Source organism: Ambystoma mexicanum, chromosome 5q, assembly GCF_040938575.1.
Source record: "Ambystoma mexicanum isolate Mex_15411 chromosome 5q, UKY_AmexF1_1, whole genome shotgun sequence".
Lineage (NCBI taxonomy): Eukaryota > Metazoa > Chordata > Amphibia > Caudata > Ambystomatidae > Ambystoma > Ambystoma mexicanum.
The window spans coordinates 1,116,847,105-1,116,869,866 of NC_090933.1; the positions used below are offsets into that span (position 1 = coordinate 1,116,847,105).

General features: G+C 47.0%; 1 protein-coding gene across 5 annotated transcripts in view; it reads right to left on the reverse strand.

Annotated features, from left to right (window-relative positions):
- Window positions 1-22,762, reverse strand: part of ASAP1 (ArfGAP with SH3 domain, ankyrin repeat and PH domain 1) — a 2,617,237-nt gene that overhangs the window by 209,229 nt on the left and 2,385,246 nt on the right. For all 5 annotated transcript variants that reach the window (XM_069621633.1, XM_069621635.1, XM_069621634.1 and 2 more), the window contains one exon: window positions 11,690-11,748. In XM_069621633.1, the coding sequence (XP_069477734.1) occupies window positions 11,690-11,748 (59 nt within the window). The remainder of the gene's footprint in view (window positions 1-11,689; window positions 11,749-22,762) is intronic.

Sequence of the window (22,762 nt, forward strand, 5' to 3'; positions counted from 1 at the left end):
GCCTTCTTTAGGTTTGTTCCGTCGAATCAGAAAGTTGCTGAATGCAGTGAGACGCCTTTTTCCAACTGCCCAGGTACTTGTTTCATCTATACTACCAAGAAGAGTATGGGTGACTGGTGATGAATGTTGTTCCAAGCCAAACGCTGGGAGGAGTCTCATCAACAGAAGCCTGTCAGATTGTGTGCACTCGCGTGGAATGTTCTTCTGCAACAATGACCTCATTAGTTGTGGAAATGCAGAGTTTTTTTTTATGGAAATGGCCTTTGCTTGTCGCCCATTGGCAATGCGGTTTTGTTTGCCAATCTACAGTATGCAGTGAAGAGTTTACTGTAATATTGTGACTGCAAGATCACAGAAAACTAATGAAAAACTGAAAAAAGGTGTCAAGCATCTAAAGCGAGAAATTGAAAAAAGCAGGCCTTTGGACAGCCTCCCTTAAAAACGAAATTGAAATGCATACGTCCACGGCGGCACGCAGCATGAAAGCCTCATGCAGGGATTTTCACGATGGCCATGGGACTCTGCAGGCTGAAGTATTGCGCAATGCAGTTTCTGGGTGTGGTGTGTACGCAGAGGACTGGTGTTGAAAACTCATACTGTTACATAGAGAGCTCTTTAATGGTGGATGCGTGTACAACATTGTATGAGAACAGAACGACAGCGTGCAAGATGGAAAGAAGTGGAAAGGGAAGAAGAATTGTTGATGCCTCAGTGGGCCGCGCCAGTAGCAATACTTGGGAAAGCGCACGTGCCATATTCAGCTCTTCTCACCATGATGTCCAATGGAAATGGAACTGTAGGCATTGTCCAATGAGGTGTGCCAGGTGTGCGTCACAGGCAAGGGCGGCCATAGGGAAAGGGACTCCTCTTTCACTGGGGCGCCGCCTTCACTGTACTTTCAGATGTGCACGTACTAGAATCTGCTTGTCTCACCATACGGGCCAATGGAAATGGAACTGTGGGGAATATGATATCAGGTTCTGTGTGCATGGTTCACACAAAGGCACGGTCATACTGTTGTATATTGCTCTGCGTAGTGAGGCTGTCGGAAATGGCGAAACGCCTCGAGTTGCCTTTGGGTGATGCATTTGTGCTCCATATGCATAAGTATGTCTAGGAAAGACACTTATACGGCCACTGAGATTTGGAAGGAGTGCATGCATTGTGGTGTGCTGTGTATGACGGCCGTATTGCTGATATGCATGTCCTTTGGAGAGGCATGGCTCCTTTTAATACTGGCGAGGTTATCGTCATGAAGTACGGCGACATGTGTATGGGTTACCTGCCTTGTTTACGCATCCTCTGTCCACTGAAGAGGTTGCTAAATGTCATGCAGATGCTTTGTCGCACTACCAAGGTTCTTTTCTGGTGCCTACAGTAATAAGAGTGTGGGACAATGGTGATGTAAGTTGTTCAGAGCCAGAGGTTGGAAGGTGTCTTTTGAACAGACGCATGTACATTTTTTTGTCCACTGGTGGGATATTTCTCAGCACCAATGAACCCAGTCGTCGTGCAAATGCGCAGTCTTTGCAAGCAGAAGGTATTTCGTTGTACACCATTGGTAATGCGGTTTTGTTTGCCCGCCTACGGGATGCGTTCAAGACTTCAGTGTGACAATGTGAGCACAAGCACCACAAAAGCAATTGAAACCTGAAAGAAAGGGTGTTTAGCAGAAGCATCTACAATACAACTTAAAACAAAATGTGCCATTTTCAGAGCTGTCCGCACAAACAACCTCCCCCACTTTGGCTGTACCTTATTAAGTTACGGCCGCATGCAGCACAAAATCACCATCTGGGGATTTTGAGGATGGCCATGGAAACGGGACTGTGCAGGCTGAGAAATTGCCCAATACCGCTTCTGAGTGTGGTATGTACGCAGAGGACTGGTGTACAAACCTAATATATTTCAATGGAGACCATATCGATGTGATTGGTAGATGTGTGTAGAACATTCTAACAGCAACCGCTGCTGGCGTGTTACAAGGAAGAGGAAAGGGAGGAAGGAATGTTTGTGCTTCACTGGGGTAAGGCCTTCGCCATAGTTGAAGAAACACACGTGGCACATAAAACCGCTTGCAGCATGCTAACTAAGGAATGGCATAATGGGGTTGCACAGTAAAGGACATTAGCAGGTACCAGCAAAGTTAAGTGGGAGAACCTGTGAGATCTTGTGTGCAAGCTCCTCACCTAAATACAGGGACCATCAGCAGGACAATAACCTTCATATAAGTATATGCTGAAATGAAAAAATAAAGTAGTTCAAGTCTATTAGTTTGTCTCAAACATAATTTTATTTCAGTCTCTCAATATCTCTCTACACTGTTTCACCATTCAAATTTATTCTGGAATGGATCATCAGAAGAGATTTGATACTATTGTTTTCCTGTATTAAACCTAAAAAATAAATAATGATGAAGCCTGATATTTCTGACAAATTTCTTTTTTTTTAAATGCAAGGCAATGTCTACATCATATAGGCTAATTATGTAAGTAAAGGATATATTTTAATACTTTAGACAATTAAAGACAAACGTTTTTTGAATGCTTACCCTTTTCTCAGGGAAATACTAAGGATGAAAAGAAACTGTAGCTCGGAACTATCCCATCATGAGAACCTAAAGAAAACTATATCAAAGTTTCAACAACGACACTATCACCCAAAAGTCATCAAAAAAGCAGTTCAGAAAGCAGAGAAAATCTCTAGAAACTGAAACTGGCAGAAACAAATAACTCTGAGAAAGAATAGCCAATTGTTTCTTTGAACAACGAATAACTCATACAAAGCATAAGGACTAACCCCCATAAGAAAAGGGTAAGCATTCAAAAAACTCTTGTCTTTAATTGTCTTAAGTATTAAAGTAGAATAAATTTGAATGGTGATACACGTGTAGAGATATTGAGAGACTGAAATAAAAAATGTTTGAGACAAACTAATAGACTTGAACTACTATATTGTTTCATTGAATTTGAATTTCAACTAGCAAAGGAGTTAAAATAACTCAAGTTGGCGCAAAAACAATGTATGCCAACTTTGTTTTCTCTACTAAATGTTGTGCAGCAGCCACAAAGGGATAAGTAACTTTTGCTAGACAACAGACCTTTTCTTTTCAAACTGGAGATCGCCAGGTTAAGGATATCATTGACTGCTAACCTGAGGAGTATATGCTGAAATGTATGATGCCAGGTGACTAAAATTTGACGGCAGTGCTATTTGTAAAGAGTTAATACAAGCATAGGAAATTAGCCTTCACGTCTGGTGTGATCATTGATAGGCCACTGCAGCAGGCTAGTGCAACTTAGGGTGTGGGTTACAGGAAGGGCAGTTAATACTTTTCATAATTACAGTACGCACTGAGCTGGGTAGGCATTAATTGCAAAGACTCGGTCCAACCTCACGTACAGGGCCCAGTACTGTGGCCTCCAACTCTGTTTTGGGAAGCTACAAAGAACTTGTGGCGGAACTTTGCAGTGTGCACTTTTGTAAAACTGCTGTGGAGAACTTGCACTCCGCAAACATGCCTGCATTTTTTAAAAAGATAAACGGCACATTGTGGTGTGTTTGAAAGCGTGTACCTTCAGAAGAACAATCTTAACATTTCAAAAAACCTTTTTTTTCCGCTGTCCGAGGGTCCAGATGGTGTTCCCGAAATAAGGGCCTAAGCACAGCATTGGTGCGGTTGTATGCTGCTGTCGCCACTGATCTCCTTTGGGACAGCTGTCCGCAGGACGCATTTTGGCCGGAATACGTTGTGCACATTAGGAGAAGTGTCCTATGCACACGCTGCCACTTTTCTACTGAATAATAGTGTGACACATGTGAGCCAGCCATTTTGGGAGACGCTGGATGTTTACAGTGCATAGCAGGTGGAATGTTCATGTGTATAGCTACTTGTAGGAAGTGGGTGGGTGCCTCCAGCACATTAAAGTTCATTTGCATTTGCAGCACAGTGGCGCTGGTACTAGGACACACAGGAACACATACACATGCTTGTACTTGCACTACGCACAAAAGTCCACTCCCACACGCATTTATAGGTGGTGGACAACATGCAGACCTTGGTGGCGGAGTACGGATGCCTCCATTATGATTGTGGATAGGCCAGACTGCTGCGGTGTCCGTAGGCAACCTACCTTTATTAATTGGGGTCTTTGCAACGAGGACTGTGTGCCGCTGAGTCACAACTCCATTTCAGGAAGAAAAAAAACACCACACAAACCCTCAGCAACTTTTACAATATTACCGTTTACTTGCACACAATCATACACATTATTGGGAAAGGGTAGAAGAAGTGGCTACTTATTGTGGTGAAATGGGGATTTACAGAACTTGGTTGTGAGGGGAGGAAGAGCTTGATGTATTACCGTAACATCTCCCATGACATAGTTTTTGAGGGGATGGGTGCCTATGACATGGGGAAGGAGTACACGTGCAGGTGTGCCACTGCTGTTTTATTTTGTTCAAAATATATCCTTGTACGCAAACTTTACTGCGGTCAATTTGTTCACTACTTTTTGCACTTTCATCTCCAGGCTGTCCATTTCCCTATGCAAAGAGTTTCTTTCCTTTCCTACGCCTATATGCTGTTGTGCAAGGATTGCCGCATGTACTGCCTTGCTTTCCTTTGCAATATGTTCTCTTACCGAAAAGAGTGTGTTTGGTGTACATGCAGCAACATATATTACTTCATTTACGGTTCACTGTACTGTGCGTACCAATGTAGTTACTATAGAAACTGTTTGTGCCATGAGGGACATTTTCGTCCTGCCACTGTAGGTGCTTGCTATTGCTGCGTTACACAAAAACATGTTATGGTTATGTTCTATTGCATACTGAAGTGTAATTATTACATAATGTTTAGTGTCCATACTACATTGTAGTGACGTTGAGGTCTGACGATAGGAATATCTTCCGTTGAAGTGCCCATTTCCAAATATGTTAAGTAAGCCTAGACGGATTTTGAGAGAGTGTGCGCCGCTGTTTGTTCATGTAAAGCATCGCTGTAGTGCTGTCTGTAAGGACTTGCACAGATTGGTTCGCTAGGTGACACTCGAACGCCTGAAGGGCTTTGAATACTGCCAGAAGTTATTGTAAATTGTGATTTTCTGCAGCTGCTTGAGACCACAGACCCTGAGCTTTGTGGTGAAGGTAATGAGCTCCCCACCCAGCGAGAGAGGCACCCGTCTTGACAATCGATTGTACTTCCGGATCGTAGAAGGGTTTCCCGTTCAACAGATTTTCTCTTGTCCACTGTTAGGGAGAATTCTCTTCTAGGGCTAATTTCCCTTACCTATAGAGTCCCCCAGCGGCTTTGCTTGATTTGAAGGGTTTATTTTTTTCTCCTGCTAAGAGTGAGACTCTTTTTCCCACTCTTAGACAGATTGCTAGTGTGTGTTTTAGGCTATCTTGTGTGCGTATGGTCTATGGGGCTTTTCTCAAACTCCTAGGAATCATCTTTTTAACATGTGTGTTACACAGCACCCTCAGTGCAGTAACACAGGGGTGTCATAGTGACCCCCAAACATAGACTCCATACCCTGGGACTGACTACTGTCTCCCAGGGCATGTAAAGTCCCCATTGACTTTACTAGTCAATAATTATGAACAAAACCAGTGCAACCCATCTTACTATGGAAGTACTGGAAAGGGTGAATAGTTTTTCCCTGCTGTTCATTTTCGAGAGGGTACCGTCCAGTCCCTCTCTCCAAAGTTTCTGGCTAGTGGCAGCGGTTACTACTGTAAATATTCGACTGCAAATATTGTCCTATGGGATTTTCCCATTGTTCGAGGCTACCACTTTTACTGACAGCCTCTAACATACCGCCAGTTTATTTTAATATTAACTTTACTCCGGTAGGTTTTTATTGCCAGATCTTTGATAATATTTCTTTCTCGTGTCTTTCTCTGAAATCCTAACCCAGGTCGGGGATCCTTTGTTCGTCCTTTTGGCGGGCTTCTGCACAGAAGCCCTTCTTTCGGCGCCACTAAGTCTGGGGTAGACAGGATGTGTAGGAGGGGGAATAGGCACCCTGGACAGGGTTACCTAGGCAACCCAAGTCGCACTCTGCCCCGATAGGCTGGGGGGTCATCCCGCCAGGATAGCCACCCCACTGTGTGAGTGACAGCTAGGCTGTATGAATTGGGGTTTTTCTGCATATAAGCAGGGCTCCGAGGACTGGAGGACAAGACGTCGCCACTGGAACTAAGAAACCGAAGAGGAGAGAAGCTGAAGACATCTGCAACGACTTAACCACTGGTGAAGCCCTGCTGCAGATCCTCACCACTTTTCTCCGACGACTCGAGAAGATCTTCACCTGCAAGAGTCTTCTTCCCTTGAGCTGGTGGGGCCAACCAGTTTGCCAATCGCCTTCCAGGACCTGCCTTGGTCGAATCGCCAGTGCCAAGTACTAGGAGACCGGATAGGCAGGCACCTGTCCACCACAACCGCAATTTAAAGGAGCGTACATTTTATTTGTCTTGGCATCACCGTGGCTGGTTTCATCCCTGAGCAGTGCAGTTACTCGAACCTTCCTCCACGACGAGAGCCTCTCTTCCCCTGCGGGATCTCCCGAACTGCAGGAACTGCCAGGAACTCCCGTCACCACAGGAGCCTCTTCCAATTTTAAGGTACATTGTTCCACCAGGCCTCCCGTTTCGTTGGGTACTGCTAAAGGTGTTTTAAATCCTTTACTTACCTTCTAGGTTGGCCGCCCCTTTCCTCTAACATTATCTTTTTACATCTGCAACCACCTTTTCAACTCGTTAAACAAAGACTTGACTGCAGCTACAAGAACAGTTTGATCTTCGGTATTTGCCTTGTACCACTGACTCTGGCACAGGCCTCTTGACTCTGGCTAAATCTGTTACAACTGCCTTCTCTAGATTGCTTCTCACTAAGAAATGTGTTGGTGCACCTAAACTCTTATAACCACCTTTCCTTCCCCATTCTATATTGCTACAGTGCCATTTAGCTCGTTTTCATCAAAGTATTGCTGATACTAAAGTACTGCCTTGCCTAACTTGTTCACAATCTAATTGGGAAGTGTTGCTGGTGTGTTTAGGAGTGTAAACCTGTATGACTTGTCCTTTCCCTCCCTCTGAAGAAATTGTTAGAGTGCCATTTCTGCTTAGTTTACACTGTGTCATTTTGCTCAGTTTTCACTTTGGCTCAAACCTGTCTACAATTTAAATAGGGAGTTGTGTATACATTTCTTGACTGTTTTATCTTACTTTAATAATAGTAATTTGTGTGTGAATTTAAGAGTGTGTAAAATAAAAATATATATTCTTTTTGATACAAAGCTTTGGTCAGTGGTTCCTTGTTACATGGTATTGTAGTCCTATTGTGTAAACCCTGAATACTGCTCATCTCCCTCTTGAGATAAGTCTGACTGCTCAGCCACAGCTACCAACTAAATCTTTGCGGTACAGACTGATACCAAAGGAGTTTTATTGCATATACCTGTAGTCTTAATCTTCTGTAGTACTCCCTAAAGGAACTGTATAGGATTCTGCCTAACATCCACCAGTGCACATTTTGTACTAGTGTTGGTGAAACGACCACTAGATCGTCCCGCTGACCACTCGCCTGAGCCCAATGTTTCGCCAACCACTCCTGTATGGGTCGCAGGCGCGCGTGAGGTATCAGGTAAATGCAAGATACCATCATGTCTAGCAAACGCATTGCTTTGCGCACCCTTATCTGGCGGCCGGCCTAATAATGTGGTATTTGCAATAACAGGTGTTTGACTCTTTCCTCTGACGTAAAGACCTACTCCTCTTGTGCTCCTAGGAACTGTTTCGTTGTGCTTGGCACTAGGCTTGATTTGTTCTCGTTGATGGAAAAGTCCAAGTGGAAGAGTAGGTTGATAGTTCTCTGAATATTTTGCCTGCAAATTAGGGGGGGACTCCCCTGTAATCAGCCAGTCCTCCAGGTAAGGGTACACTGGGATTTCCTCCCTGCGCAGGTGTGCTGCCACCACCACCAGTACCTTCGTGAATACCCTTGGAGCAGATGCTATTCCGAAGGGTAGCACTTTGAATTGGTAGTGCTGGATCGCTATCTTGAAACGCAAGAATCTTCTGTGTGCTGGAACATTGAAATATGAAAATAGGCATCTTTCATATCAGGTGTTGCTAAGTAATCCCCCATTTTTAGTAGAGGGATTACCTCTTGTCATGTAGTCATGCAGAACTTTTGTGGCTTGACATATTTGTTTGCAGAGCGCAAATCTAATACTGGCATTGTTAGATCTTTCTTTGGCACAAGGAAGTAAGTTGAATAAATACCCTTATTTACCTGGTTGGCCGGGACATCTTCGATGGCGTCCTTTAGTAGAAGTGTGGCGATTTCCTGGAGGAGGATACGTTGGTGTTCCTTGGAATGGGTCGTTTGTCATGGGGGTGGTTCTGGGGTTGCTCGGGGAGCGCTATACAATATCAGCATGTTACAGTGGACAGCACTCATCTGTCTGTGGTGATTTCCTGTCATGCGTGGGTGAAGGTGGATATGCGCTCTCCTACTGAAGAGGCATGGGAGGGCAACTGGAGCGGATAGTCACTGCTTTTGAGGTGGAGTGCACCTCTGGAGGAGTAGCCTCCCTGACCATGGGATCTGCGCGCTCCTCTAGGGTAATTCTGTGCCGACTGAACCGGATTATTTCCCCAGGAAGTACCTTGGCTTTGGGTAGAGGTGGAACCCCTCTGAATTTTGGCTGCATGAGCGACGAATATTCCTGTTTCCCCTCTGGCCAGTAGGTCTATTGGTCAGTTGGTCCAATGACTTGAGTATCATATTCCTCTTTGACCGTCTTTAAGGCATGCTCGACAGCCTTGCCAAAGAGCACATTGGGCTCAACGGGTATGTTGATAAGGGTAGCTTGCGTCTCTGGTTTAAAATCAGATTGGCGCAACCAAGCGTGACGCTTGATAATTGTCCCTTAAGCTATTATCCTGCCCGCGTTATTCACAGCATCACGATTGGTTTTTAATAAGCAGCTTGACACTGCCCTACCTTCTGCGGCCACCTGGGCAAGCTGAGACTTAAGTGGTTCCGGGGCCGATGAAAGTAAGGCTGAGACATCATCCCATTTGTGGCTGTTGTAGCTGGCCAACAGGGTCGAATTATTAGCAATCCTTGTCTGGAATGCCGCAGAGGAGGCCCATTGTGTAAAGTCTCTTGCTTTCCTTGTCAGGTGGGGCCGCAGAGGAAGCTAGGGGAGTACCAGCCCTTTTTCTAGTTGTGTTAACAACTAATGAATCAGGCTTTAGTTGCCCTCTGATATACAGTGGGTCGGAAGGGGCAGGTCTAAACAGTTTATCTATGCAGGGGTTTAATAGCCGCGTAAGATTAGGTGTCTCCAGCGATGGCTGTATTTCTCACTGAATGGACTTGAGGAGAGGGATAAACTGAGTAACATCCTTCTTATCTTAAGATTTCCTCTACAAAACCTTGATCTTGTTGTTCTTCCTGGGTAGCTTTATGAAACTGCTCTGCCGCCTTGACAAGCATTTTATTTAGAAGGGGAGGATTGTCAATGGGTGAGTCCAGGACCGAGGGGTCCTGATCAACAGGTGAGTCTATGACATACATATTTGTCTCGGGGTCAACCTCAGGGTCCTCATCCCTGTAATAAAGGGTCTGCTGCATCATCCCCGTAATAAGAGTCTGCTGCCTCTTGAATAGAGAGGTCTTCATGATCGGAGTCTGGGTCATAGAGATCAATGACTGTGTCTTGCACTGGCTTCTCAGGGCAAGACCTCTTAGCTGGGGGTTGAGCAGGTTGTGCAGGGATCTGCGACCCAGAGGGTGCTGTAGTGGGGTGGAAGAGTGCGGTGGAAACTTTTGAAATAGTCGGGGTCCTTTTCATAGAAGTTGGCCATGAAGAACATCCTCCTCATGACCCTGTCTATGCCTTCAGAAGACCATTGGGCAGAACTATGGATGACTAACGGTTGAGAAGGTAGCCCTGAATCTTCATCTGTGGGAGGAAGTAACGTAGAAGGAGGAGCTTTCTTTTTCAAGTTGGAAGACAGGGAATCATGAGAAACAGGTTCTTTGGGCTTAGCATCCTGAGATTTATCCCCAAGAGGGGTCTTATCCCTATGAGGGGGTCTTAGAGGACTTTCTCTTGGAGTCCCTCTCTTTACACTGGCCCCCTGAAACGTGTTTCCCTGGCTGTTTGGGGTCTAGTACCCGACTTGACGCAGAATGTCGAATTTTGGGTGCGGCCTGAACCAGAGCCTCGTCCGCAGACAATCAGCCCTCGGTGGGAGTTTTTCACGTGACGTCTGTACCGTACTTCAACGGCCGTGACCGGTCATGTGGCGATCCCGATCAAGAGTGCCCAGAGGACAGAGATTCCACTGACCTTTCCCTGGACGTCGTGCGTTGCCACCTGCTCGACACATGTGTCAAGTCTCAGTTTTGAGTTGTGTGTTTATTGGAGGATGAAGTGATAGCGCTTCCGCTGGTAGGTGTTGTCCCCATAACAAGGCCACCGGCCTGTCTTCAAGGGTAGGGGCCCCGCGCTTGGGTAACCAGAGTCACCCCGTTGCATTTGCCATCAGAAAATGCAGCATTGCTGCCGTCGCTGAAGACACCCTTTACTTCCATGGCCTTGAGCTGCCTGATGTAGTGGGGCCAGCGTTTAGTAGATCGGTCCTTCAAAGTCTTGGGCTTGAAGAGCCCACACGCTCGACAAGAACGCTCGACGTGGTCTCGCGGGAGACACAGGTTACAGACTAGGTGTTTATCGACCCATAGACATGTCCTATTGCACTCGGGGCACAATTTAAAGGGAGTCTTGTCCATAACGGAATGATAAGGCAGCTAGGCGAATGTAGTGTAAGAAAAGGGGCATATATATTCATATTTGTATGCTTACTCTGATTTGCAGTGTGTGTTTAGCAGCGACAATGGTCACCAGTGCTAATAACACTGCAAATAATCAGAGTTAGCATACAAATATGATATTCATGTGAGAATTTAAATAGGAGATAAATTAAAATGTGGTGTGCAATTAACTAGTGAAATTAACATGCTTCGTGTTTTACCTTTGTGGCAAGGCAAACAACAATATTTGTTCATCTTTTTTGGTGGAATATGAAAAAAATGTGAGAATGGACATCCCGGATGAAGGCGGGTACTTAGGTTAGTAATTATATACACAAACTCCAGTCCTAGGAAATGTAGCAGAAAAAAATATATTGAGAATAAAGAACATTGTTGGGGAAACAATATAGCTACTCGAATACTGCATGGCGTCACACGAGCGCCGCCTGGCACATCCCGCTTGCTGAAAAAAAGCTTGAGAGCAGCTGGTCCGGAAAGATATATATCTAAAATGTGGAATCCTTGGAGGAAGGAATCCATTAAAAAGTAATAACAATACAAGATGTTTGACAGCTTGAGAGGTCCACGAATAATGAATTCCATATATTTTTATGGGCTTTGTAGGTATTTCTTTTTTTTCTCCTGCTATATATAATTAGAATGCACAGCACTCTGACAGTTAGTCCGTTAATAACATTTACACTTTCCATCAAGAGCCTTCATTTTACTGTCTGGCTTAGACTTCATTTAATAACTAATGCAGCATTAATGAAACAATTTGTATATTGTGTTGAGAATTCTGTAGTTTTAAATGACACCTCCATCATAAGTAGTAACAAATAATACACGTCTTACCTTTCTGAGGTAGTTTAGGAAGGACTCTAGGGCCTAGAGCAGTCTTCGATGGACCAGTGCTAATAAATTAAAAGAAAAATAAATCACCAGTGTTAAATATTTAGCTCAATCACAATATATTTGGGGTAAGATCAAGGCATAACCCCTTTTGTCACATTTTTATTAAGCATTTCATTAACTCAACATAACTTAAAACCGCAAGCATTTAATCTTGTCATCAGTCCACATGGTAAATAATCTGGCATTACAGAACACCAGTATCAAGCAGAGTGGCAGTTGATGAAATTCCATAAAACATTCAGAATGGTACAAATGGTGTGTAAATAGAGTATTATTCAATGTAACTGGTAATGAAATGGTCAATGGTCCCCTTAGGGAGAACACAGAGGGCTCACAATCATCAGGAGATATGGGGTAAATACAGACCAATAGTCCTGATTTCTGATGGACGTTGCTCATATATGATATCCCTATCTGGGCGCATCTGTTCTCTGGAAATGGTTCAGCCACCAGTGGGAGCAGCGCGGTTCCACATCAGCTCCGTCAGATGCCTCTACACACCCTGCACCAGATATGACATCATTGGCAGTATATAAAGCAATGCTGCACCCCCGACCTCAGTTCCACCCATTTTCCCTAGGACTCTGAGGCTGGGGACCGTAGAACCAATAGTATACTAGCTTCCAACAAGAGAGGCAGGTAGGGAGGGCATGAGGAATTAGTGGGAGGAACGTCCATCAGAAAGAACATTACTGAGAGGTAAGTAATTTGTTCTTCTAATAGACTCCTTCCTCCCACTGATTCCCCTATGATAGACTCCCAAAGCAGTACATGACCTGGAGGAGGAAGGAAACAAGGACACCACCTAAACTAGAAAACTTTGGAGGACTGTCATACCAAATCGGGCACCCTGGCAGGCAAGGGTATCCAAGCTTAGCAAACGTGTACAAAGACGTCCACGTTGCCGCCTGGAAAAAGTCCAGGACCGGGACTCCCTTCTGCAGGGCACAGGTGGTAGCCACTCCTCTGATAGAATGAGCTCCGAGACCCTCAGGCACATCCTTCCCAGCGAGATAGAAGCATTATGAGATGCCGAGAATGATCCACTTGGACAGGGTCTGTTTGCTAACAGCCCTGCCAGCAAGAGGACCAGTGTAACCAACAAAAGGTGGTCATCCTTCCTAGCCACTCTAGTACCAGATAAATAGAACTTCAAGGCCTGAACCGGGTTCAGCCGATGGAATAGTTTCTCTTCCTTGGCAGGGTGAGACAGAGGAAAAAACACAGGCAGAGGGATCTACTGAGGGAGATGGAAATCCAAGACCACCTTTGGCAGAAATGAAGGGCTCACTCTCAACGTCGCCTTCTCTTTGGAAATAAAGACAAACACAGAGGTAAAAAAGACAACGCCAGGAGCTCACTCACCGTCTCATGGAAGCGATGGCAAGCACGACAATCACCCTAAGGGCGAGCAACTTAATAGAACATGAATGCAGGGGCTCAAACAGAGCACCCATAAGAAAGGTCAAAACCAAATTCAAATCCCCAGACAGAACCACACATTGCCGGGGAAGAAACTCGTTACAAAAACCCCACAAAAACTGCATAACAGTGGGAATTGTGAAGAGCAAGCCCTGTTCTGTGGACCTCTTGAAAACCAAAACAGCGGCAAGGTAACCCTATACAGTGCAAATCTGCAGACCTGACTAGGTCATGGAAAGCAGAACATCCAACACAGGGTACAGAGGGCAGTGTAAGGGATCCAAGTTCCTCTCCCGGCACCAGATTCAAAATGTACGACACATGCAGGCATAAAAGTATTTCGTAGTCGCCCTCCAATCAGAAAGGAGCACATCCGGAATGTTGTCCAACAAGTCCCACTCTTAGTATTCCAGCCTCTCAGCAGCCAAGCGTGAAAGTTCAGGCTGTTGAGGTTCGAGTGCAGGACCCCACTCCAAATGGGAGAGAAAGTAGACTCTACTCGGAAGGCAGCATTGAGGGCAGATAGACATGTCCACCAACTCCAAACACCACATTCTCTGGGCCCAGTCAGGGGCGATTAGGATCACTGTGGTTTCGAACAGGCGCAATCACCAGAGAACCAACAGAAGGAGTATGTTGCTTACCTGTAACTCCTGTTCTCCAGCATTGGTATCTTTCATGGATTCACATGCCCTGAATATTCCCCGCCGATAGGCTGGGAATCATCTGTAACATTATTTATAGCTTATAATAGAGTTTTTAAGCTCACTTGAGTAGCCCATCTATGTCCTTCTGGGTGTATTGTGCCTCAGCCAATGGGACTTCGGGTGACAAGCCCCACCCAGGAGGCCATCTTCAGATTCTAACCCCAGAGAGACGTGAGTTGGCAAAATGTAGCCTTTCTGCCATAGGAGTGGTAGGTGGGCGCATGTGAATCCATGAAAGATACCAATGCTGGAGAACAGGAGTTACAGGTAAGCAACATACTCCTTCTCCAGCATTGGATCTTTCATGGATTCACATGCTTTGAATAAATTGCCACTGCAGTGAACATCTTTTAATAGGAGGTGTAATGGGAGAAGGCATACCTTACAAACAAGTGTTGCAGGACAACTCTTTCGACCTTTTCTTCAGCTTCTCCTTGTCCGTCCATGCAGTAATGCTTGAAAAAGGTACGCGGGACTGCCCAGGTTGCTGCCAGGCATGTGTCCGACAGGGGAATCCCTGCCCATAGCTCTGCTGAAGATCCCACTGCCCTAGTGGAATGAGCATGAACAGGTCCCTGTAGCGGCCGATTGGCCTGGGTGTGCAGCAGGGACCCATCTGGCAATACCTTGCTTTGAAATAGGCTGACCTTTGTTAGGGGTCCCAAGAGCCACAAATAGTTGAGACATACGCCTGAAATGTTTTGTTCTGTCTATGTAGAACTTTATAACTCTTCGAAGGTCCAGCAAGTGTAGAGCCTGTTCCGCTGCTGTGGATGGATGTGCGAAGAAAACTGGTAGGGTAACCACAGTTTGTACGTGGAAGGTGGATAGCACCTTGGGAATGAACGTATGGTTTGTTTTCAGGACCACCCTGTTCATTTCAAAACGGAGATATGGAGGTTTAAGAGATTTCTGACATCCGTCGGAAGGACGTAACTGCTACTAGAAAGGCAGTCTTTCAAGACACAAACTTTACGTCTGGTCACCAATGGTTCCGAACAGTGGTTTCATTAGGGCGGACAGCACAGTGTTTAAGCTCTACTGAGCTGGTGCTATTTTTCGGAGGGGTGTAGATGCGGTAGACTGAGACAGTAGGGGGTGGCAGTTTAGGTAAAAAGCTTAGTCTTCAGGGCTTTACGGGAGGTTGTGTGTGCTTCGATCATCCTGAGTTGGGCAGGGAGGGTGTTCCAATGACAATGACTTGCAGCCAAGGTAGGGAAACTGGAGCCACCGGCTCTGACTCTTCTTGTATGAGGAAAAGTGAGGCGATTGGCATACGCAGACCTGGACGGTCTGGTGGGTGTTTTTATGGAGATCCTCTGAGCTAAGTAGGTAGGTGCCAGTCCCTGGATGCATTTGTGCGCAATGGCCAGTGTTTTGAAAATGATCCTTTCTTTGACGGGCAGCCAATGGACCTGCCTTCTCACCCCAGATATGTGCTCTCTGCGATCTATACCCGTTGAGGCCCTCAAGGCATTGTTTTGAGCAACTTGAAGTTTTGCAAGGTTTTTTTGGGAGGTGCCGGCATAGAGTACGTTGCAGTAATCTAGCCTCAAACCTATAATGGCGCTTGCAATGGTGATGCAGTTGTCTTGTGATAAAAAAAGTCCTCACTGCATTGATTAGTTTGGAGTGGTAAGCAGCTGAGGAAGCAATGGCATTAACCTGTCTGTCCATGGTCATGCTAGGTTCCAGGTATACGCCTAGAGTCTTGATGGCTTGGGACACGGTAATGGGGATGTTGTCTATTGTGAATGTGCTGTATTGCGCATCGAGTTTACTGAGTGTGGTTGTGGATCCAATTAGCAAGAGTTCTGTTTTCTCGCTGTTTAGGCACAGCCAGTTTTCAGCCATCGGGACTGGATTGTGGAGTAGATGTGATTGAGAGTATTTGTGTCTGTCTGGCAGTCACCAGTCAGAGGTATGAGCACCTGTGTGTCATCCGCATAGTTGGTATATGCGATGCCCATGGCGTCAAGAAGTTGGAAAAGTGGCCTTGTGAAGAGGTTGTAGAGAGTAGGTGATATGCAGGACCCTTGAGGGACACCACATTTGATATGGCTAGCGACACCACTGGAGGAGTCGGAGAATACCTTCATCACTCTCTCTTTGAGGAAGGATGATATCCATTTGCAGGCTTTAGGGGAGAAGTTGGCAGTGGAGGACAGATGATGACGTATGGTCTTGTGATCTACCAGATCGAGTGCGGCCGACAGGTCTAACAAGGGAAGGACAGCAGGCCTGCCGGCATCTCTTAAGTCATCGATTTGATTTTTGAGATCCAGTAGGGCAGTTTCTGTGCCGTGCCGTGGTCTGAAGCCAGATTGATGTAACCCTAGGAGCTGGTTTTCTTCGAGGAATTTTTGAACTTGCAGGTAAGCTGCTTTATCAAGAATCTTTAGGAGGAAGAGGACAGTAGTGATTGGTCTGTAGTTCCCTGGGGCCACTGGGTCAAGGGAAGTTTTCTTTAGGAGTGGGTGGACCCAGGCCTCTTTCAGTGAGGTAGGTACCTGAGCTGAGTGGAAGGATGAATTTATGAAGGCGGTGATAAGGGGAGCCAGGGAGTGGGCACATTCTTTAATGATGTGTGCTGGGCAGGCATCCCCTTTGCAGTTAGAAGGCTTAATGGATTTGATAAGGTCTATAACTTCTGCTTCTATCAGGTCAGAGAAGTCAAAGGTGGGTAATTCCTCATCTGCGGTGGGTGCGGTAGGTGGGGGGGGGGGAGGGGCTGTGTTTCTAGGATGGATAGTAAGGCTTTTTGGTGAGCTATAATTTTAGCATGCAGCATGTCAAGCTTGTCTAGCATAGCGGTTTGGATAGTGTTGCACCAAGACTCATCCTTGATGATGGTTGAAGGAGGGGCGGTAGGAGTCTCAAGTTCCCTGAAGATAGCAAAGATCTCATTGGTTCCAGATTTGGCATTGTTGATCCTGGAGTTCAAGGATACAGCTTTAGCCTGTGTGATGGCTGTTTTGTACAGTTTAGAGCAGTTTTTGAAAGCTGTTTTAGTTTTATCGTTAGGATTTTTTCTCCAGGCTGCAAGCATGCGCCTTTTTGAGGATTGTAATTCTATAAGATCTTGGGTGAACCAGGCGTTCAAGTGCTTAGATTTCTTCGCTTTCTTAAGTGTGAGCGGTGCTATGGTGTCTACGGCACAGGTGATGACTTGCTTAAAGGTGTTAGCGAGGAGGTTAGGATCACTCGGGAAGGGAAGTTGGAGGGCAGGAACTAGGAGGTGGGGAAGGAGGTTTTCAGTAGTGATTTTGCGCGAGCTTCTAGAGAGGGCTGCCGGCAAAGCTGGGTTGGATCTGGTGGGTCCTGTGGTGGTGGCAATGTTGAACTTGATAAAGAAGTGATATGACCACGGGATGGGGAGATATTGGGGATAATGATGGGACAGTTGTGATGCGCTACCCAGTCAAGCGTGCGGCCTTTAGTGTGGGTAGGCTCCGTGATGGACTGGATAAACCCTAATGTGGACAGAGCTTTATGTAGATTAGAGGCTGGGGCATCATTCCTATCGTTGAGGCCAAGATTAAGGTCACCTATTAGCACTATCTTGGAGGTTTTTTTGATGTTGTTGGACAGGGCATGTATGAGAGCCTCTTGGAACTCAGAGGAGGGGCCAGGAGGGCGGTACACTAGATGGAAGGCTATGGTGGAGGTGGGCGAGGTTTGGAGTTTGATTAGAAGATATTCAGCATTGGACCTTAAGTCACTTTGAATTCTTCTAATGTTAAGAGTGTTTCTGGTAATAATGGCAACGCCTCCTGCTCTTTGGCCGACCCTATCCTGTCTAAAGATGGTGTATCCGATGGGGATGGTCAGGGAGAGGGCAGGGCCAGATGATTCTTGAAGCCAGGTTTCACAGATGAAGAGGAGATCTAGGGGGTCACAGGTAATCCGGTCGTCAACATCCAGGGTGTGAGCAGGGATTGACCTGGCGTTGACCAGGGCACATTTCAGGGCAGGTGTGCTGCTGATGTTCGAGGCTAGTGGGTTTGCGGGCTTAATGCCTGTAAGGTCCTTTTGTGTAGTGGAGATGGCAGTGGGCACACAGGCATGGCAATCAGCAGGGTTAACCATAGGGGCAGTGGGAACACAGGCATGGCTAACATTAGCAATATCAGAGGCAGTAGGCATACATGCTTGACAATCAGTAGCAGTAGCAGGGTTAACCATGAGGGCAGTGGGCACACGGGCATGGAAGTCTGCAAAGGCATAAGGGTGACAAGTGCTGGTAGGTGAGTTGGCTTGCAGCGTTGTTGTCATCGTGTCTCTGGTGGCTCGCTCGTGGGCTCTTAGGGGTCCGGCCCTGAAGTGGGGATTGTGTTGAGCAGGCGCATGGGGAAAGGAAGCTCCGGTGTGGGCTGGCGCTATATTTTGAGAGCGCAGGCTAGGTGAGTTAAGCGCAGGGATGGCAATACATTCCCTCGACCGCATTCTTAGGGGGGCGTTGCGGATGGTGACAGGGGGCGGGGAAGTAGGAGTGTGCTTCTGTGTGAAGCGTGAGCCGAGTTGCTCGTTCCTAAGGTTTGCAGGCCAGCAAGGATGTGAGGTTTGCGTAGAAAGGTGAGCCTGACCCTTACTTTTAGCAGCCCAGCGGGGCCTGGCAGATGGCAGCTCCGAGCAGCGGAGAGCTGCAGAGAGGGAGAAAGGCCTTGTCCCATGGCCTTCTCCCTGCGGCTTCGTCTGCTGGTCTCCTCCTCTTCGATTTAAGGCAGGAGGGGAGGAGCTGGCAGGGTGTAGTGGCCAATGGGGAACTGGAGTCGGCCCGATGATTTTCGCGGGCATATTCACGCTCTGAGAGTTGTTTTCACGGGTTGCCTGGGCAACCAGCACGGCCTCCTCGCGGCTATGTGCACTTTTGGATTTAGGCTGTAGTAATGTGGATTGAGCGGGCGGCGGCTGTCTGTGGCTGTCTCTCATAGTCCATGCAGCGCAATCTTGTTCAGGTGGCGTGATCCCTCGCAGCGGAGCTGCAGAGAGGGAGAAAGGCCTTGTCCCACGGCCTTCTCCCTGCGGGTTCTGGTGCAGATATCTGCTCACGAAAAGCGAGCATTTCTTTTTCTTTTTAACTCTTTATTGATTTTCCAACACATAACAAACAAACATCACACTACAACTGGCACTACATGTTAAGGTCCGCACTGTATAATCCGTCTTCTTGCGCACTGGCTCGGCCCTCTCCTTGTCTGTTCTCAAAGGTCAACCATTTACTGTCCCAGACTCTCGAGCCCCTCCTGACATGATTGTGGCCTTTGACTTCCCTTCCCACTGCGTGCCCTCGCCTCATTGCCGCTGGGAGTTCAATCTTCCCCCAGCCCGCTGGGGCCTGCCATGCCTTGCCCTATTGTGCTTTTGAATAGGTCCTTTATGAGGGAGTACCGTGCGAGTAACTTGGCCCCGCTCTCACCCTCTCCCCTCTGGATCGTTCTGGTCCACACTGCTGTTTTCGCTATTGTCCATTTCTTCAGGCCTGCCCACCACATTTCTACTGATGGTCCTGTGCTTGTGTTCCAAGACAACGCAATGCAGCGCTTCGCCAGTATGCACATTAGGTGTTTCATTTTTGCCACGTGTGTCCTTTGTTTTCTGCCCCTCGGGAACAGCCCCAGTAAGTAGGATTCCGACGACCACGCCTGCATTTGGATCCCCCCTGCCGCCGCCCTAGTTCTTAACGTATCACAAAAGTTACTTAACAGCGGGCAGGACCAGAACATATGCATCATATCTGCCTCTTCCGCTGCACAGCGTTGGCAGCCCCGGGTTTGTTTGTTTCCTATGCGTGACATTCTCTTGGGTGTGAGGTATGCCCTGTGTACAAGGTACAGCTGCATTTGCTTGAATCTCGCATTCTTGGAGACTTTCTTAGCATACCGAAGCGTCCTGCTCCACTTCTCATCAGTGAAGGCTCTATGAAGCTCCTCCCATCAAGCTCTTGCTTGCAGCTCCCTCTCATTGTTGCTGCCCAGGAGCAGTTAATAGATTCTGGATACTGTGTGTCCACCCTCCGACACATCAAACAACTTGTCCAGTTCTCCCTCGTTGTCTTCTTCCTCTGGCAATGTCCTCCACCTCTTTTTAATCCTCTTTACCATACTGTTATGCAGCAGAAATTGTCCTCCGTGCACGCCCTGCTCTTCCATTAAGGTCTACCCATTGTACATCTTTCCATAGATCATCAGTCTGAGCCACTCCCTTGTCTTCCCATTGCGTGCGATACATAGTCAGAGACACCATACGGGTGTTGACTAGTCCCGCGAGGGGGGATTTGTCTGGACTAGGGGTCTCATATTCCTTGTGTTTTCCACACCCTTCTCCATAAGGTCAGGCCCAATCTAACCATGGTAGGGAGTGTTTTGACCACAGCTTTGTCTATCCATAAGAGTTCACTCAGGTAGTAGTGTTGTATTGCCGGCTGGAAGAGTAATCTGTCTATGGATGCATCATCTCCCAACCATTTTACTGCAAATTGGGGTTATCCCGCCAAGTAGTAGCGTTCGAAGTCTGGCAGCCTGATCCCACCCCATTTATAGTGTCTCTGCAATCTGGTCAGCGCTATCCTGTTCCTCCCCCTGCCCCACAGGAACTCCCTTGCCATTGTGTGCAGTTGTCTAAAAAAAAAAAGGGACCGGGAATGTTGTATGGGATATTAGTAAAGTAGTATTGTAGGCGGGGCAGGATCATCATGTTTAATAGGGCTGCTCTTCCTATCATCCCCAGTGGGAGCGTCTTCAAGAACTTCCCTGCTTTCTCTTTTTTGACTAGGGCTGCCTGTGTGTTAGCTATATGCGTTGCTGCAGTGCTGTGGTATATGTCCACGCCCAAATAGCGGAAGGTGGTTGGAGATCATGTAAGTCCCAAATTTGGCAACTGGTCAGGGGCTGTCTTTCTCAGGCCCGCCGGGGGAAGAGCGAAGATTTCTCCCCATTAATTGTAATTCCAGAGAGTCTGGCAAATGCCCCCAGGGCTTCTAGTAGGTCTGGCATCTTTTACCTCGGGTTTCCGACAGAGGAGCATGTCAAATACATATATCGAGATTTGGTGAACCACCCCAGCTATTTCTATCCCAGCGTCCTTATACTCCGCCCAGAGGAAAACCACGAATGGTACCAGGGCCAGTATATATAGCATCAGGGATAATGGGCATCCCTGCTTTGTGCCCCTGCCTATTTTCCATCCTTCTGAAATGTGTCTGCCTGTTTTCACCCTTGCCCTGGGATCGCTGTAAAGTAGCCGTATCCAACTGACGTATCCCACCCCTATCCCAAAATGGGCAAGCGCACAGAGGAGCCAGTCCCAATTCACTGAATCAAATGCCTTGATACCGTCTAGCGACACCACCACAAAGTCTCCCTGTTTTTGGTTTGTGCACTCTACCACATGGTGGAGTCTGCGCAGTTTCCATGTTGTGTTCCTCCCTGGTACATATCCATTTTGGTCTGGGTGCACAGGCAGGGAAATTACTCTCTTGAGTCGGTTTGCTAGGGCTACGGTCAGGAATTTGGCATCCTCATTAATCAGGGAAATCAGTCTATAGGAGCCACACTCAAGAGGCAGCTTCCGAAGTTTCAATATCGGTAGTATGACTTCTTCTGATAGGCTCTTCGGTAACCTTCCTTCTTTGTATGCCTCCTGATACTCCTCTAGCAGCCGTGGAGCCAAGGTGTCTTCGTATTTCTTATAAAATTCCCCGGGTAACCCATCCGGTCCCGGTGATTTTCCTGGGAGGTCGGCTATTACAGCAGTCAACTCCTCTAGCGTGAAGGGTGCGTCTAGTGTCTGAGCCTGCTCCTGCGTTGACCTGGGGAGGTGGATTTCCCCTAGGGCGTCAGTAATATCTTTCGCCTCCACTTCCTGTTTCCTGGAGTACAGTCCTCCATAGAACCGTGAAAAGACTCAATTTATCCCTCTTGAGTCCTCTCTTCCTCTCCATGCTTGTCCTTAATTGCGGTTATTGGTTCATGCCTGCTCTCCTGTTTGGTGAGCCAGGATAAGAGCCTACTGGGTTTGTCTCCTTCTGCATGTAGTCCCTGTATGTACTTCCCATAGTCTAGTCTTCCCAGTTTTTCCCAAATGGCTCCACACTGCAGTCGCAGCACAGTGAGTTCTGCCGGTTCATCTCCCTCAATTCCCGCCCTTGCCTCCACCCGTTCCATCTCCCTTTCTATTTCTCCTAGTTCAGCCAATATGGACCCCCCTGAATCCTCCAGTCTTCCCTATCGCCATTCCCCTGACCACAACCTTGAAAGTTTACTAGACCATTCCAGTGCCGTCCACGCTCCCCACGTTGTGGTCGAAATAGTCCTCTATCGTCTCCCTAATGTGTTCTTCGAAGTTCTCGTCTGCCAGTGCCTCTGCCCTCAGTCTCCAGGTAGGTATGGGGGCCCGACTATATGTATATGTCCATGTTGCTACCATCGGGCCGTGGTCAGACAGCGGTCATGCCATAATACATATCCCTGTAAATTCTCTGAGGGACTCCCTGCCCCGCAGGCATTTCTTGTTCTCCCATGTGGCAAATAAATCAATGGTTGTGTTGCCCATCTGTTGAAGATTTGTAGGAGGTTGTTGTCCACCAGTTGCCATTCGTGTGACTGGTTGTTGGCCCTGCTCAGATGATCGGCAGTTTGCCTTTCTTTTCCTGAAACACTTGTGTGTAGGCGTGTTATAAATGCCATATCATATCAAATCATATGAAATGCTTGTAGTTGCATACTGTTTTCTAAGGCCCAGAGCCACAGCCTTTGGGCTGGTCTGGAGAGTGCCTTTGATCTCGTGCCAACTTGTTTTCTCACATAATACATTGTGGTTGTGTTGTCTGTGAACACCCATACCACTTTGCCTTTGACCACTGGCTGGAATGAGCGGACGGCAG